This window comes from Drosophila subobscura, chromosome U (assembly GCF_008121235.1).
Source record: "Drosophila subobscura isolate 14011-0131.10 chromosome U, UCBerk_Dsub_1.0, whole genome shotgun sequence".
Lineage (NCBI taxonomy): Eukaryota > Metazoa > Arthropoda > Insecta > Diptera > Drosophilidae > Drosophila > Drosophila subobscura.
The window spans coordinates 14,388,891-14,405,283 of NC_048534.1; the positions used below are offsets into that span (position 1 = coordinate 14,388,891).

The 16,393-nt window shown below is 45.5% G+C and overlaps 7 protein-coding genes across 7 annotated transcripts; 3 read left to right on the plus strand and 4 right to left on the minus strand.

Annotated features, from left to right (window-relative positions):
- LOC117901757 (mucin-5AC) lies at positions 1–2,065 on the plus strand. Its single transcript, XM_034812644.1, has 2 exons — positions 1–1,032; positions 1,103–2,065. Exons 1-2 carry the CDS (start codon positions 276–278, stop codon positions 1,726–1,728), a joined length of 1,383 nt encoding a protein of 460 aa, XP_034668535.1. The 5' UTR covers positions 1–275; the 3' UTR covers positions 1,729–2,065.
- Positions 2,066–3,741: 1,676 nt separating this feature from the next.
- On the plus strand, positions 3,742–4,191 carry LOC117901758 (putative glycine-rich cell wall structural protein 1). Its single transcript, XM_034812646.1, has one exon. The coding sequence runs from the start codon at positions 3,766–3,768 to the stop codon at positions 4,015–4,017; it is 252 nt and encodes an 83-aa protein (XP_034668537.1). The 5' UTR covers positions 3,742–3,765; the 3' UTR covers positions 4,018–4,191.
- A 987-nt stretch (positions 4,192–5,178) lies between these two features.
- LOC117901759 (putative glycine-rich cell wall structural protein 1) lies at positions 5,179–5,533 on the plus strand. The gene is made up of 2 exons (XM_034812647.1): positions 5,179–5,279; positions 5,337–5,533. Exons 1-2 carry the CDS (start codon positions 5,208–5,210, stop codon positions 5,508–5,510), a joined length of 246 nt encoding a protein of 81 aa, XP_034668538.1. The 5' UTR covers positions 5,179–5,207; the 3' UTR covers positions 5,511–5,533.
- Positions 5,534–6,043: 510 nt separating this feature from the next.
- On the minus strand, positions 6,044–7,158 carry LOC117901287 (ctenidin-1-like). The gene is made up of 2 exons (XM_034811981.1): positions 6,771–7,158; positions 6,044–6,051 (listed from the first exon to the last, which is right to left on the minus strand). Exons 1-2 carry the CDS (start codon positions 7,156–7,158, stop codon positions 6,044–6,046), a joined length of 396 nt encoding a protein of 131 aa, XP_034667872.1.
- Positions 7,159–8,499: 1,341 nt separating this feature from the next.
- LOC117900446 (glycine-rich protein DOT1-like) lies at positions 8,500–9,125 on the minus strand. Its single transcript, XM_034810815.1, has one exon. It carries the CDS (start codon positions 9,067–9,069, stop codon positions 8,569–8,571), a length of 501 nt encoding a protein of 166 aa, XP_034666706.1. The 5' UTR covers positions 9,070–9,125; the 3' UTR covers positions 8,500–8,568.
- Positions 9,126–10,448: 1,323 nt separating this feature from the next.
- On the minus strand, positions 10,449–11,061 carry LOC117900447 (glycine-rich cell wall structural protein 1.0-like). The gene has a single exon (XM_034810816.1). The coding sequence runs from the start codon at positions 10,971–10,973 to the stop codon at positions 10,530–10,532; it is 444 nt and encodes a 147-aa protein (XP_034666707.1). The 5' UTR covers positions 10,974–11,061; the 3' UTR covers positions 10,449–10,529.
- Positions 11,062–14,372: 3,311 nt separating this feature from the next.
- On the minus strand, positions 14,373–15,666 carry LOC117900443 (glycine-rich cell wall structural protein 1.8). Its single transcript, XM_034810813.1, has 3 exons — positions 15,577–15,666; positions 15,041–15,546; positions 14,373–14,893 (listed from the first exon to the last, which is right to left on the minus strand). Exons 1-3 carry the CDS (start codon positions 15,627–15,629, stop codon positions 14,466–14,468), a joined length of 987 nt encoding a protein of 328 aa, XP_034666704.1. The 5' UTR covers positions 15,630–15,666; the 3' UTR covers positions 14,373–14,465.
- Positions 15,667–16,393: the final 727 nt, after the last annotated feature.

The following is a 16,393-nucleotide window of genomic DNA, read 5'->3' on the forward strand; positions in this document are numbered from 1 at the left end:
GGTTTAGTTCCTCGCCGCAAACAACACTAGTCACAACACAACACAACACAGCAGCAGCGTGGAACAGCGGAAGCCAATGGACCCAAGTGAACCAGTTCCGAGACAGTGATATTCAGAGAGAGAGAGAGACAAAGAGAGAGACAAAGAGACAAAGAGACAAAGAGAGAGCTTTGAGCTAGGAGCAAGTTTGGGCAAAGCGACAAAGTGAACGTTTGACGCGATTCATTGCCAGTCGCCTCGCATTCCGGACATTCAGTTTATCGATCGAATTGAAAATGTCGCACACGCCGCTGATTGCTCTGCTGCTGCTGCTGCTGCTAGCAGCCGCGCAGGCAGCGCCCGCCCAAGATTCACCAGCTGATGCAGAAGCAACTGTAACTACTGTTCCTCCAGCCAACGAAGAGGAGGAGTCGTCCTCGCTATCACCCGTAGAGTCGGGCACATTTACGATTGATTTCGTCACCGACCTCATACTAACCACCGATGCGCGGGGAGAGATATTCTCGGAGGCCACGGAGAGTCCGTTTGGAACTACGGAGGAGCCCTTGCCCGAGTCGGTTGTCCTGCAATTGGAGGCAGAGCGAGCCCAGACCGCTCAGCCAGAGACCACCGAAGTTAGTGAGATAACAACGGAAAGGCCATGGATCGCAGAAACCAAGAAATCCATAAGTGACACAACTTTAGGGACAACAACCACAGAACCGACCAAGGGCAAGAACTTGAACAGCTTCTTCCAAGGCAAGCCTGGAACCACTGGAACCGCCAATTTGGTGGAAGAGAATTTAGTGCTCAATAGCGAAGAAGAACAATTTGAAGCTAAAATGGGAGCCACAATGTTGCCACTCATAATTGAAGACGAAGTCCAGTTGGTGGCGACGCCCAGAATACTTCCAGCAGTGGAAGAATCCCGCACTGAGGCTGGCCTCCTTGGGTTGGCCACCACCGAAGCAATCGCAAACGAGCAAACCACACTGGAAACATTGCAGGAAGAGAAGGAAACCAGCACAGTGGAAGCGACACAGCAAACAACAGGTAATAAGAATATAATTTGATTTATTTAAACAACTTTAGTAACTTTTTTATCTTCCCCGCCCGAAAACAGAGATTAGTTCCACGCCGCTTTCTACATTCAGCCAAGCCCAGCTGGAGACTACCACTGAGACTATCGAGACCACAACGAATGCTCCAATAACTACCACAAGCGCTGAACCTGTACTCCTTACCACCAAACGGGCAATAGTTCTAGAAGCTCAGCCAGAGACCACAGCCGCAAATGTCATGGAGACCAGCAGCAGCCTGCCGATCACCACTCTTGCTTCAGAGACAGAGACGGAGACAGAGATCCCGACAACACACGTTCCGAGAATGAGCAGCGCAGAAACAACTACGCCAGCTCCAGAAACCACCATCCCCCCCACGCAAGTGCCGAGCGCCGCTCCCATCACGACGAGCTCTCCCATCACCACGAGCTCTCCCATCACGACGAGCTCTCCCATCCCGACGAGCTCTCCCATCACGACGAGCACGCCAGAGAGTACAACAACATTCGCCACAAGCACAACCGTTATCCCAGAGACACCAACCACCACCACCAATGTTGTTGTTTCCTCAACTCCCGCGCCGCGTCCCATACAGACGCGCGCGCCTCGTGTCGAGCGCATCTTCAATTCCGACGGCGTGGAGGTGCTTTACGGTTACTCTTCGGTGGTGCGTACGAATCGATCTTGAAGCTCCACAACCAAAAATGTGGCCTTGTCAAGGCCAGCTTGCCATAACGGGGAGGAGGAGAAGAATGAGCGATTGATACTCGATTGCTGTTAGACATATTTCATATTCTAAACGAGTTAAATATTAAAAAAGATTTAAATATCACCCAGCAGACCGCACAGTGTGATAAGCCAAAAACTAAATGAATCGAGAGACAAATCCGCATCGTGGAATGCAAACAAATAACCGCAGATAGCAAATATTGTGCAAAATATTGTGTACGGAAAAAGAGAAATGCTGAAGAGATGAACGATTTTATAAATTATAAATAAAACATGAATGGCTGAATTCCATTCGAGTTTTGCGTTGGATATTGAACAAAGCAAAGACTTAGTCTGCGTTTAACACATTGTTGATTCACCACTCAACTTTAGCCTTGTGTCCCACCCTGCATGACATAATAATGAAGTTAGTTCGGGGCTAGCACGCAAAAAAGAGGTGCGACATGTACCATAACCCAATTAATTTACATTTTAATTGTCAACAATTGAGAAGAAGGGTGATTTGAGAACAGTTCCGTTCAGTCTCTCTTATACGCTTTGCTCTCTTCGCTGCCAAACTCTTGTACGAGTTATATGAATAATTTTATAGATTGTTAAATCAGCGAACCCATGAAACCAAACAGACCAACACAGATGGCAAACGGCAAACGGCAAACCCACAAGCTTAATGCTGCCCACCTGCGTTCGGAAACCGGCAATCGTCTCAAAAGTTGTCGTCATACATTTTGGAGCTTTCATGTTCCGGCATGGACCCAGTCGCGGACTGGTGGACCCACTCCCGGGCGCACACGTGGACCAGCTGAGCTGATCGGGCGGGTTCGAGTCTTGTCCGGCGGCGATCGCATTGCTGGTTATTCATTCATTGATTCGTCGAATTATTAGGGCTCTTGTGGGGTTTACCAATGACTCTCACGTTCGCCGTGGTCTGCTCTCGTTCAACTTTGAAAGCAATCCGCAATAAAATAAACACAACACGTTAATTTCCATTTGAACTTGAGCAGGCGTTAAACTGCATGTAGACGCGGGGCTGCTTACGAATATAGAAATGTACGTACATACATACATACATATGTAAAGATGTATGTACATGTGTAAATATGTACATATGTATCGAAGGTTTTTGGCAATTCTGGTTATTTTCTTGTGTTAGGTTTTGCCCCTTGTCTGGGACTTTGGCTTGGGCATGGCAATGTACAAAAGAGCGAAATAGATGAATGCATGTACATGTTTATGTATGGGGTTTGATTAAACTAAAAGCATTTTCATTTTAATTGTACATTTTATTTTCATTTAAATTAAAAAGTATGGACATTAGGATAAATATGGCCCACACTGGCACATTTTTTTACTTTTGATGTATTAAAATTTACAAATAAATATATCCAAATAAATATTTACATGTGAATATGTTCGACATAATTAAACTAAGTCTGCCGCAAAGCATGCCTTGGGGAATTAATTTTTGAACAGCGCCTAAAACTATACCATGGAACTATGCTAGAAAAATAAAAATCTAACATCAGGATTTTGTTGCTCTTGCTTTAACTATTAAATTTCAACGCACGATTTATAGCACAAGTAAATAAATAATAAAATCTCAATAATAAAATAATTTGAACATCTCTCATCGTCTTCTTTACAGTTCGTTATCACCTAAAATGTTCAGCTAACTGAATTAAAACTTTCTTCAACGCCTTTTGCACACATGCCCACATTTGTATGTAAATATTTGTCTTAAATGTTGGACCGAATGAATCTATTCAAACCGCTGAACTTCCAGTTTGCAACCCGCACACACGTTTCACACGTTTCTGTGCCTAATATATGTGCTAAACGGAGCCACTAACACATGGACTATAGCCCTGGAACTCATTAGTTTGAAAAATAAACAAATTTAATCAACACATCTATGGATGTTCAGAAAAACTAGTCTAGGCCTGGCTTTGGCGTATATAAGGGACTGCGCTTCAGCCAGAGAACATCGCAAGCTCCAACGATGAAGTTCTTTGCTCTGTTCGCATTCCTGCTCCTCGCTTTTGTCGCCGTCCAGGCCACACCTCGCGGTGGTGGACCAGCCGGTGGTGCTGGTGGTGCTGGTGGTGCTAGTGGCGGTGCCTCGGCCACTGCCAATGCCAACGCTCAGGCTCTGAGCTCGGGAAATGGACCCGCCTCTGCCACAGCCAATGCCAATGCTGCTGCCACTTCCCAGGGCGGTGCCGCTGGCGGTGGCGGTAACAAACGCGGTTAACTCAAGAGAGAGCCTTCACGGATCGACCTGGAACGACATCTGGAAACGAAGCTACTGCGAAAGGTGGGCACGTCCCTTGACGGGCCTCCACTGGCAAAGCACTGACGAAACACGATTAACATTTGAATAAAAAACATTTCTTTGCGGAAGCTAAAATTTTGAATATTTTTGTGGGCTTTGGTTTAACATCCATAGATGTTGTATAACTAAAAGATTTTTGGGACAAAGAATCTAAGGATTCTGTATAGATCTACAAAATATACACCACACAGCCACACGCTATCCCAATACCTTTTTTTCTGCTATCCGGAGCTATCCAGTAGTCGGTCAAGCCGGTCACAAACCAGTTTTTGTGTTTAATTTGTGGCTTTGATTCGTTTACCAAATTTAAATAATTCATATTTTGTTTAAGAAAACACGAAACACCTGACGGAACATTAGCACCAACATTTGTTTGTTTTTATGGGAGCCAGATGCTCGGGAGAGTTCCAAGAAGAAGAAGGAACAGCTGTGAATAAAATTAGAGGCAAAGCATTTACAGTTCGATGGCGATAGAATCTTTTTTTGCAAATGGAAACTTCTTAAGAAGCGATTGATTTGTTTTTAACAATTATTTAAGAGTTTGAGGCACTAAAAAATAATTATCTGAGGGAAGTTCAAGTAAACGTTATTTTTTTTCTATTTATTATTTATTTTTAACATTTTCTTTTAACAAACTTTTGGTAATAGCAGAGCTAAATATCTTTAAAGGTTTCCAAAAGGTTTACCACCTTTAAGTATTTTCGAGTACTTTCCTGATAGAAATGGGGTTCCGAAAATGTTAGATGATTGATAGTTTCTTAAGGGAAATATTCTAAAATATTGAATTCTTGATGCCTTAAGCTGGGGAAAGTTTTCATCATGGTTTGGGTTTGTAGATGCAAAACGATCCCAGCGATTGTCAGTTTTCAATCTGCATTTGCATTATATTAATTCTCCCTTATATGTATGTACATTTGAATATTTGTCAAACACGAACCCATTCTCCTATATAGCTCAATGGAACATCTTTATCTACATTAAAAAACAAGCGAAGTTCATAAAAAAACAGGTCTTTATTAATTACTAATTATTATTTATTAAGTTGTGCGGTTGCAGGAATTGTATAAAAGTGGCCGGGAATCTCTCAGAAATCATTGCAAGCTCCAACGATGAAGTTCTTTGCTCTGTGCGCTTTCCTGCTCCTCGCTCTTGTCGCCGTTCAGGCAGCACCTGGACATGGTGGTTCTGGTTATGGAGGTGTACGTGGCGGCGGCCTTGGACCAGTTGGTCATGGCGGCGGCGGCTTTGGACAAGGTGGACTTGGACGTGGAGGCGTTGGTGGTAACAGTGCCATCGCCAATGCCAATGCAAATGCTGACGCTCGTGGCTCAGGATATGGACAGTCTTCTGCCATCGCTACTGCGAATGCCAACGCTGGTTCCGGAGGTGGTGGACGCGGTGGCCACTATTGATCTGGATCAGGAGCTAACTCAAAGCGAGAAAATGTTTGAATAAAAAGTACTTTTTTTCGGCAAAGAAACTCTCTTTGTTTTGTTTTGTTTGTTGCCCAAAACTTGACCACTTTGGGAATATTAGAAACCGCCTAAAAATATGCAAACTCCACCAACATGTGATGGGACATGTGTGTGTGAATAATAAGCTACTATATTCGTATAATTTCTGCGGTAGCCGTCTCGGGAAGAAACGTGTTATCAGGGCTACTTAGTTTATGACTCTGATTCGATCAACTCATTTGCATAATTAATATTTGGCCAGGCGAAACACAAACATCAGCGGCTAAAACATGGCAAAGGTTTGGCTTCTTTTGTGTGACTGAAATCATGTTGAGCGAGATGTGTACAGATTACGGAAAGCAAAACAAGTTATCTGGAAGTAATAATTTTAGGGGAAATCAAGCTGCTATTTTTCTCAGTGTACCTGCGTCAGACTCGAATCTCCTCAAACCCAATAAGCACCAAAAGAGAAATGGAATAAAAATACATAATCAGCGATCTAGATAACATCGATATTAGTAATTCAAATTTGTACCGGTTCAAACAAGAAACAAATTAATTAAGTCTACAGTGAAGACAGCAAATACAACTGCAAATAAATCCTCTTGAGTGTAGTCCTTAAACTTGATCTAGAAATAAATAATAAATTTCAACATAACGTATTTTTATTTCTCTTTTAGTTGCAGTTTTTAATTTAAAATTTAGTAATTAAAGAGAAACCATTCAGAGTGAAGAGGATTGAAGAATCGCTTCCTTAAACCCAAATGGCAAGAACAAACCTTTCTCCAAAGGATTTTCATCTGATCAATTTTAGGAGCCGAAACTTTGAAGTTCGACCAAACTTCGAGCCGGCTTTTCATTCAGTCATTCCCACTTAACAAAATCAACCATCTATATTTATGTTACAATAAATAGATCCCTTCCTGCCAGCTCCAACAAAGTGTACAAAATTTCGTAAGTCAATTTCCCCCCTCATTCGATTCCTTCCTTAAAATCAGTCTCGAATCTTTGCACAGAAAACTCAGGAGGTATTTTTTCAGTTTTTTTTAAATATTTGTAATTATTTATAAATATTAAAAAACAAAATCACTCAGCAAATTCAGATCGTCTTAATGGATTACTTGCCAACAGCGTTGGCCACGGCATTGGCGCTGGCACTGGCGACGCCGCCACCGCGGGTGTTGGCACTGGCATTGGCATTGGCGTTGGCGTTGGCACTGCCTCCTCCAAATCCATTTCCAGCGGCATTTGCGTTAGCATTGGCATTAGCTTCGGCATTGCCGCCGCCGAAGCCACCACCTGGACCACCGAATCCTCCGTTTCCACCTCGGTTGGGACCGCCGAAGCCTCCGTTTCCACCCTGGTTGGGACCGCCGAAGCCTCCAGCTCCGAATTGGTTGTTACCGCCGAATCCGCCTTGAGCACCAGGACGTCCGCCGTGGTGGTGTCCTCCGCCATGTCCTCCGCCATTGCCTCCGAATCCGCCGCCGTTGCCGCCCTGACCTTGAGCCGCAGCGTTGGCATTGGCGTTGGCGTCGGCACCACCGAACTGTGGGGCAGCCGATGCCACGGAGAGAATAATGGCGAGAGCGACGAAGACCTTCATGATGCTTTGCGTGTCCGGAGTTAGTCGAGAAACTTAGCCAACATTGCCGCAGGGCCCGGCTTATATAGCTATCTAGACGCCAAGCATTGGGCCCAGCCAACGAATTCGGGAGCGAATTAGCATGCAAACAAAACTGATGGCCAAAAACAACAAACAACAAACAACATAGAGAGCAGCGGTCTAGCCAGGGCCAGATGGGTAGATGGGTAGTGAATATGTCTGAATTTTGATCAAATGCAACGAGCCGAAGCACTAAGAGGAAAGTTTGCGAATGCCGGGGACCCACACGGGCCTGGCTGCCAATGGAACCGGTTCACGTCTATCAATATTTAACAGATTATTGATATTTGTGTTTCTTTTTTTTTGGCACTGTCAGCATTTGGGACTAAATGGAGAGCCGTAAGGAGAGAGCTAATGATCATTGCTCTGGGCACTTTTGCCAGGTAATACTTCAAACATTATCGTACTGGGGAACAGCAAACGAATATTTACGCAGAAAAATGACAGCCACAATAATACACTAATGATTCTATAGTAAAATATAGTAAATTTTACACTCCTCAACGCAAAGTCGTACAATTTTTTAACGCACCTTTTAGTCTTCGAAAAGATTTCCCTCGTGTTAATTTAAAATTCAGTAAAGAACTATTTTGATCGCATAAGAGAAATGGCGCTTACGCTCTGAACCCAAAGTGAATTAATTCCAGACAATGAAGTGTATAAATATTATAATATTTACTTTGCTGTAATTTACTGACTGCCGAACAGGCCCCTACAAAATTAGCATAACTCTTTGGCAAAGGTCCACACATATTTACATATTCATACGTCAACGTCTTCCGTTTGTTTTGAAGCCAGAACTAATTTAAAATGCAAATGATTACTTACGCTTAGTGCTACCGGATCGGAGGAATAAACATAATTTACATACAAGGAACAAACCCGAACTATTTTGTAAACCTGGTACTCGAAGATTAATTGTAGATTGTATTTATGTATTTGATTTGTGTTGGTGTGAGAAGTGATGTAGATGTACTTATCATAAGGGGGCATCCCGTACATATGCATTCATATTCTGCCTGCGTAACGGGTATAAAAGTTCCTCCTGGTTTTATGTTGAGTTTGCGACATCAGCGGAACCGGCTGGACCAAAGTGTTTAACTTCAAAACTCCAACTTGGTTTCTTCTATATTATTCTTTGCCAAAGCTCCAAAGAAAAGAGCTTTGCCTTTTTGTCTAAACTGGTGGAAATCACTTTGTTTGGTGATCATGACCACCTACGACCACAGATCCATCTGTATTTCCCCTTTCCCATTACGTGCCAATAATAAATTCAAATTTAATTTTCTATGTTATGTTTTATTCACAGTCATTTCTTAGCAATTATTTCAAAATATCTTATGGAATGGCTTAACCGCGACCGCGTCCGCCAGCTGCTGCGGAGGCAGAGGAAGATGCGGATGCTGCGCCGCCGCCGCCACGACCACCACCACCGGCAGCAGAAGCCGAGGATGATGCGGATGCTGAACTACTGCCGCCGCCGCCGCCGCCTCCGAAGCCACCGCCGGGACGTCCGCCGAAGCCGCCGCCGCCGCCACCGAAACCAGGACGTCCGCCACCGCCGAATGCAGGGCCACCTCCGAATCCGGGACCGCCTCCGAAACCACCACCGTGGCCGCCTCCAAAGCCGGGGCCGCCTCCAAAGCCGCCGCCAGGACGACCGCCGAAACCGCCGCCTCCAAAGCCGGGGCCGCCTCCGAAGCCGCCTCCAGGACGTCCGCCGAAACCGCCGCCTCCAAATCCTTGGGCCTGGGCGTTAGCGTTGGCATTGGCATTGGCATTGCCGCCGCCAAACTGCGGCAGGGCCGAGGCCACGGCCACCAAAACGGAGAGCGCGATAAACAGTTTCATGACTTTGCTTGTGTTCCCTCGAGAGAGCTTCGCAAACTTAACTACTACCCCGCCGGGGATCGCCTTTTATACAGTCTCTGGGCAATAGATAAACCGGGAAAGCCATCTCTGAACCACAGAAGCGGCCCGGACAGCAGCGTCAACAGCAGCAGCAATCGTAGAATCGATGCCCCAGCAAATTAACAATATTTATGGCTTGGCTCATTAGCAAGTTCGGGGCGTGCGATGGTTGTACCCTACACGGTCTAGGGTGACTCGATCTCGATCCCCCCACTGTAACCGGTTCATTTGTCTGTTTTTCGTTTTCGTTTTTGTTTGTTTTTTGTGTGTTAGGATTCCTTTTTTCTGATGCTGACGTGCACTTCCGAGTGGGAGCGATCTCTACAAAGTTGAACAAGAAAAGTCCAGCAAATCGCAACAGAATTCGGTGGTGGATCCTTTGCGGACAAAAGAACTGCACTGCATTTCATATTATATGATGTACAAATCGGAGATTTTACATTTAATTTTGGAGCTGATTTAGCAAGCGTCTTGTCCTCTGCCTATAACAAACTTCAAAGCAGATTCTGTTGTTAAGCGAGAGAAATAAATGCGGCAGCTGGGAGCAGTGCAGCTGCAGACTTTATCGATTAAGTCCTTCGACTTGCAGCCGAGAGATATTTACATATTTATGTGCTCAGAGACGGCTACGAAGATCGAAGTACGAACACTAACTTGATGCTTGTCTCTTATGTTGTAAAATATTTATATTTTATATTTAATATTGCTCTAATTTCTTTCGGTGTACCTCACGCTAGGCATCTCTATCGAAGACTCCAACTTAATTTCACCATTATGTCCGAAACAGATAAATAAATGAGCCGGTCGCAATAATTTATGCTGAATTATCTCTCGGCTCAAAAACATCTGAAACGCTCTTTTGGCAAGGCGCAGCCTCTGGACATTTTTATATGTATTTATGTTCACTTGGATTTGGAATAAAAGTTTTATTTGGCCAAGTTCAACATTCTAATTTGTCTAATTAATGCACAAATTGAATTGAAAGCTCTCCAAGTCCAGTTTCCCATTTGTTTGCTTGTCTTTATTTGTTCAAAATGCTATGCAGAGAGTCAGCAGTCTCGACACCAGTTAAACCATAAACATTTATCCGTTTTTATGTGCCAATAGTTGATTGCAGGGGAGTCCCAGTGCTGCGCTTGCTAACAAGTAGGGCATTGGTCGTACCTGTACTACCTCCCCACCCGCATCATCATCATCCCAAAGCCCACCCATGAGTGTGTGCAACTATTTTTATTATTTCCCCGACTTATATGCATGAATTAACGGCAGTTTTATGCCTCGTAGTTGGTGTCGAGTCGGAATGGAGACAGCTCTTGTGGTTCGGTTTTTTGGATTTTATATTTTTTCAGACTTTCTTCAAACATTAACCCTAACTTAAGCATAAACAATGGACAGGCGGTCTATCCGTAGAAGCCACCTCCACCGCCCGAGGCTGAGGCGGATGAGGAGGCTGATGATGAAGCAGCTCCGCCGCCACCAGCCGCCGAAGCACTGGAAGAAGCCGAAGCAGAAGCGGCACCGCCGCCACCACCGCCGCCGCCACCATGGCCGCCATGACGTCGTCGACCGCCGCCTCCAAAGCCACCGCCGCCATAGCCGGGTCCGCCTCCGAATCCAGGACCGCCACCAAAACCGCCATAGCCGGGACCGCCACCGAATCCGCCGTAGCCGGGACCGCCACCAAATCCACCGGGTCCACCGAAGCCTGGTCTGCCATAGCCGCCGCCGCCGAAGCCGCCGCCTCCGAAGCCGGGTCCACCGAAGCCTGGGCCTCCGAAGCCTCCGAACTGAGGAAGGGCCGAGGCAATGGTCACCAGAACTGCCAACACAATGAGGATCTTCATAATTGCGTGTTCTTTTCTGCCTTTAGGTATGAGCGAGCGCTGAGCCGTCAAGAAATGAACTGACGGTCACACACCAGAGCGCCAAAAGTATTTATCCAAAATGCTGGCCGAATTCGGCTTGTGACAAATGGCCGCCCCGAACAGATCATTTACCGGTTTTCTTTTCATCTGCTTTTATATCTAATTATCAGCGGCGTTGGCTGCGACAGCGCCGGGTGAATCCCCAAACCCGTTACCAGCTGCGAGCATGCATAATTATGGACCACAGCCCCAACATACTCGTAATCGTACTCGTACGAGTCGTGGTCGAGTGTCTGCAATAGAAGAGGCGCTGTCTGCGTTGTTTATTTACTAATTCAAATGATGCTCGAGGGCTTCCTGATCTGCGTAGTTCCCCACTGGACACAAGTGCCTCACACAGCTCGCCTGTTTGATATTTTCTAAGGCCGATCATCTGACAAGTTCATCTTGAGGAGTTTATTCCCCCGCTTTGTTTTGTTTAGTCGAAAGCAGTTTTGATGGCGTTGTTTCCAAAAAAATACGTGCACGTGGCCCGGCGGCAGAGACGCGTTTAAATATTGTTGCTGATGCCGATTTCCTTCAGCATTTCTCCCAGCTTTAATTATTCAATATTGCTACACAATTGGCTGGTCAGTCTACCGCGGGAAGTGCTCCGCTCCATTCGAACCCACCTTCAGCAGTTGCCAATTGGTAGTTGAGGAGTAAATAATAATATTACTGCTTCAGTTTTGAACTCTAGCAAATTGTTTGTTAAGGTTGCAAGTGAACGTTCCTGCCATAAAAGTGATTAATGATTAATATTCTTTATAAATCTTTCCTTGGTTTCCATTGAGGAACTTTCGATGTTCCATTAATCAACGATGTGAAATGTAATTTCACATTTAGCCACATTCTGTCAATAAATGCATTTACTTGAAACAATCTCGCTGAGGGTAGATTATAAAGCTTAATAAATATTGCAGAGTGGAGAGTAAAATATATTTATGAAGACAAATATTTAATCCTGAACTGTGAAAACCTCGAACTCTCTCTCTGCTATTTTAAGTTTGCGAACTTTAAGCAGCATCAAGTGTTTGCTCGAATCATTATCGATCTAATGATAACGCACAGTCTGTTCATTTCAGTTGAGAATCCCCAATTTTGTGTTAGCAATTCCAGTACACAATAATAATGACTCCCATGCGAAGCGCACCAACAACAATAACGTGTGTCGAAATGTTTAATTCGAGACTGAAAACAAAGTAAACATCAAAGAAAACATTTACTATACATACCTACATATCCACATAGAATTATAATGTATATGGCAAAACCAGTTCCAGTTTCGTCATTGCGAACCTTACTAATTGCACTAACCAGCAAAATTTAAATTCTTTTTATGCCAAATTGTACCCTAAAAAAATGAATAAAATTATCGGATAAATTGTGCTTACTAGTGTTATTTGTACTTCTCTCCTCGTTCCAATCGACAGCGTGTGAGGGTACATTAGCGGCTCCCAGCGCAGGGGTTTTCCAGCCAAAAGGTGCGAAAAAAGGCAATTACGAAGGAAAGCTTAAGAATTCGGTGATTTTTTTGTATTTTAGATTCAGTTACTCATCGAGGGAAAGTGATTTTCGGCAGATATTCCTAAACTATTGCCTATTGGGATAGGGGTTTATTTTGCTTATTTGTTTATGCAAAACATCCAGCTCATAATCAGTTAATGGAACCGGTCGGGCCTCAGCTAGTTGTCTAATCGTTTTGTTGCCAAATTAATGTTGAGGCTTGTCGAGTGTTTATATAAGTCTGGGCTCCATGCAACCCATGTAATTATTTCACTGGTTTATTTATTGGCATGGAATTATTAATGTTTATTAAATGGCGTAACATTAGAATGCAGTCAGCCAAATCGATTGCAGCTCACACAAAACAGTTCTCAATTAAAACGCACTTCGCTGCTGCAACAATTTACTCCAACTAAAAATATTCGTTTATTAAAATGCAGTTGCAGGGAATGGTAATATTAGCCGATGGGCTGGGCAAAACGCGTTGCCAATGACAACGAGAAATAATATTAAAATGCCAACTAATGAACGTCATGTTAATTATGTAAACGCACAATCACGGCGGGCACCCGACGAACTTTGTATTATTTTCGCATGCTGGCCGGCCCGCTCTCGTTCCGTTATTGTTACTGGCCATTTGGCAGGGTTTTACCAACCTCACGCAGATGCGAAAATTGAATTACGAGACCCTCGTTTGCAGTGCAAACTTTTCAATTACCAGGCCCCGGGCTAACGAACAAAGCGAACCCATTCTGCGACCGACCGGCAGCGATATCGATGCGAAACATGCTCCGTGCTTCAAATGCGATGTGCAGTGTGAATTATTTAATTTTAATTAAAGTTTCAGGGCATAATGTGCTGCCTACTTTCAGCTCTAGTGGCATGGGCCGGGCATACTTTGAGGCGCCACCTGAGATGAGCTCAAAGCCCTGGCAAACTCTAAAATACCCATACGAACACTTTGATAAATATTTTTACATTTATTTTATTGCCCAACATCAATTGCAGTGCACAAAAGTGTCCCACAATATGGCTAGGGCATGGGGCATGGGGGGGCCGGGCCCACAACTGTTGCCATCGCACGGACCAGATGTGACTCTGTGGCAAGCCGCCAGCATGCAGACAGACAGACAGACAGCAGCCCCCCGTCCCAGACTGGCATTCTCTTTAATGTTGCAAAACTGCACCACAGGGGTTCATCGTCCTTGTGCAAATTGGTCTCGGGGCCGACTCAAACAGAGGTCGCGGGCGCGGTCGAGCAGCAAAGGAAAGGACCAGCTGCTGCTCCTGCTGCTGCACTGTTTCCGCTGGCAATAAAACTGCAAGTTGGGGCTGAGGCGGAGACCAAGGAACTTGCCTAAGATTTCAATTTGCTGTCTCCTTTCCCCCGTTGGAGCATTGTGCGCAACAATTTGCAATAGTAAAACTATACTTAATGATAAATGTTTGCGAGGGACACATAAAGTTCAGGCGGAGAGCGAAGTCTGTCCCAGCCATTTAAAAGATTTATGTGACCGTCAGTGGCATCAATGTCTTCTGGTTCTCTTAGGCATCTGGCGCACTTTAATAGGCCATTAATTCTGATGAAACTTACAAAGCCAAACGAGTGAGGAAAGTTCTCAGTCTGTGAATCTTCTTCTCAAAGGGGAAATGTTTTCAATCGTGACTGCCACAGCGAGACATTTGGGACATGACTTCCCGCATTAACAGCTTTCACCTAGTTTCCTTTACAACTTTTAATGTGTGCCGCTTAGAATTCGCACAAACTTATGAAGGATTTTCTCTCACTAGTTTTTGACAGGCAGGATGATAAAGTTGTGATTCTGAATATTCTGATAGTTCTCGCTTGTCGCTTGAAATCTTTATTGAAGTCTTGTTCAAAACTGTTTATAAATTAGAGAAAAGTGTGCGTAGACCTATGGCTTGTTAGCCGTGATAGCCGCCACCGCTGCCGGCAGATGCTGTCGCCGAAGCTGCGGAAGAAGCGCTTGAGTGAGCTCCTCCCTTGCCATAGCCGCCTCCTCCTCCACCGCCGGCACCACCGCTGCCGCCGCCGCCGTATCCGCCTCCTTTGCCGCCGCCGCCATAACCACCACTAAAGCCTCCAGCGAAGGGACCGCCAAGACCACCGCCATGACTGTGGCCACCGCCAATGCCTGATCCATGTCCAATGCCGATTCCGCCACCGCCAAAGCCTGGGCCTCCTCCAATGTGACCTCCGCCGAAGCCACCGCCAGGCTTGCCAGATCCGTGTCCACCTCCGAACAGTCCACCGCCTGATCCAGCAGAACTGCCGCCGCCTCCAAAGCCATGTCCACCGCTTCCGCCGCCTCCTCCACTGCCATGTCCGGCGCCTCCTCCAATTCCGCCACCAATTCCGCCGAATCCTCCTTCTCCGCCGGCTCCATGTCCACCACCTCCACCGATCGGTCCGTGTCCACCACCTCCTCCGATCGGTCCTCCTCCTCCACCACCAGATCCATGTCCACCGCTTCCAAAGCCTCCTCCACTGCCATGTCCACCGCCTCCTCCAATTCCGCCGCCAATTCCACCACCTCCTATGAATCCGCCTTCTCCGCCGGCTCCGTGTCCTCCACCTCCTCCGCTAGAACCGTGTCCACCACCACCTCCTCCGCTGGATCCGTGTCCACCACCTCCTCCAATCGATCCGTGTCCACCACCTCCGCCGAGTGATCCTCCTCCTCCAAATAGGTCTCCTCCACCACCACCGCCATGGCCACCGGCTTCACCCACTGCATTAGAGCCAGCCACTGAAGATGCGCCAGATCCTCCGCCTGCGCCAAAGTCTCCACCAAATCCACCTCCACCGCCGCCGTGCTGGCCACCACCTCCGCCTCCGCCAAATGGACCTCCAAGACTTCCACCGCCAAATACTGGGCCACCGCCACCTCCAAATTTGCCGCCACCGTCGCCGCCCGCTATGGATCCAGCCGAGGCCGATGCCGAAGACGAAGCCGATGCGTGACCGCCTCCACCGCCACCGCCGCCACCGTATCCACCGCCACCGTATCCACCGTAACCGGCCGAAGCTAGAGCCACGCAAACACTCAGCACTATAAACAGTCTCATCGGAACCTTTGCCTCCAACTAACTAACGACGTGCCACGGAAAGGCTTGGCCTTTTATTAGATTCTACATAGGAAAAACGTAAAAAAAAAGTATAAATAATAACGAAATAAACACAAATCTCACAGATCGCGCAAAAAAGAACAGCAACCCAGGCGGATGTACATACATTTATATGGATGTACATATGTACTTGTGTGCATATGTTTTTACGAGTGTGAGGAGTCCCAGTCACGTTCCCAAGCCAGAGAGATCCTAGGGTCAAGCTAACAAAAGCTGAAATAATTAACTCTCGGAGAAAACAATAACGAGTTCCAACACATTTATCATCATTTGAATAATGTCGATTGTCTAGAAATACTGGAAACTACGCTAAAGAGTAAAAAATCCCATTCTGGAGATGGTGGCAGCCATCGAATGTTGCCCAATGTAGGCCAAATGATCGATGATATACCATTAAAAAAAGAGTATCCCAGCCACTTTGTGTACATCTAATTGTGGACTCTAATCTTTTACGGATGAACATACATGTACATATGTACATACATATGTATGTATGTACTACATATTTATGTATTATATGGACCAATATAATCACAATTGGTTTAGGAAACATGTATGTACATATGTACATAACTGCATTGACTCTTAACTCGACTGAGATTAGATTGATTTGTATTTAAATGAAATGCGAAGGTGTTACGTCTACACCCCTAAAGGTCGACGTCATTCAATCATTAAAGATTAAACTATAAAATACAATCGTA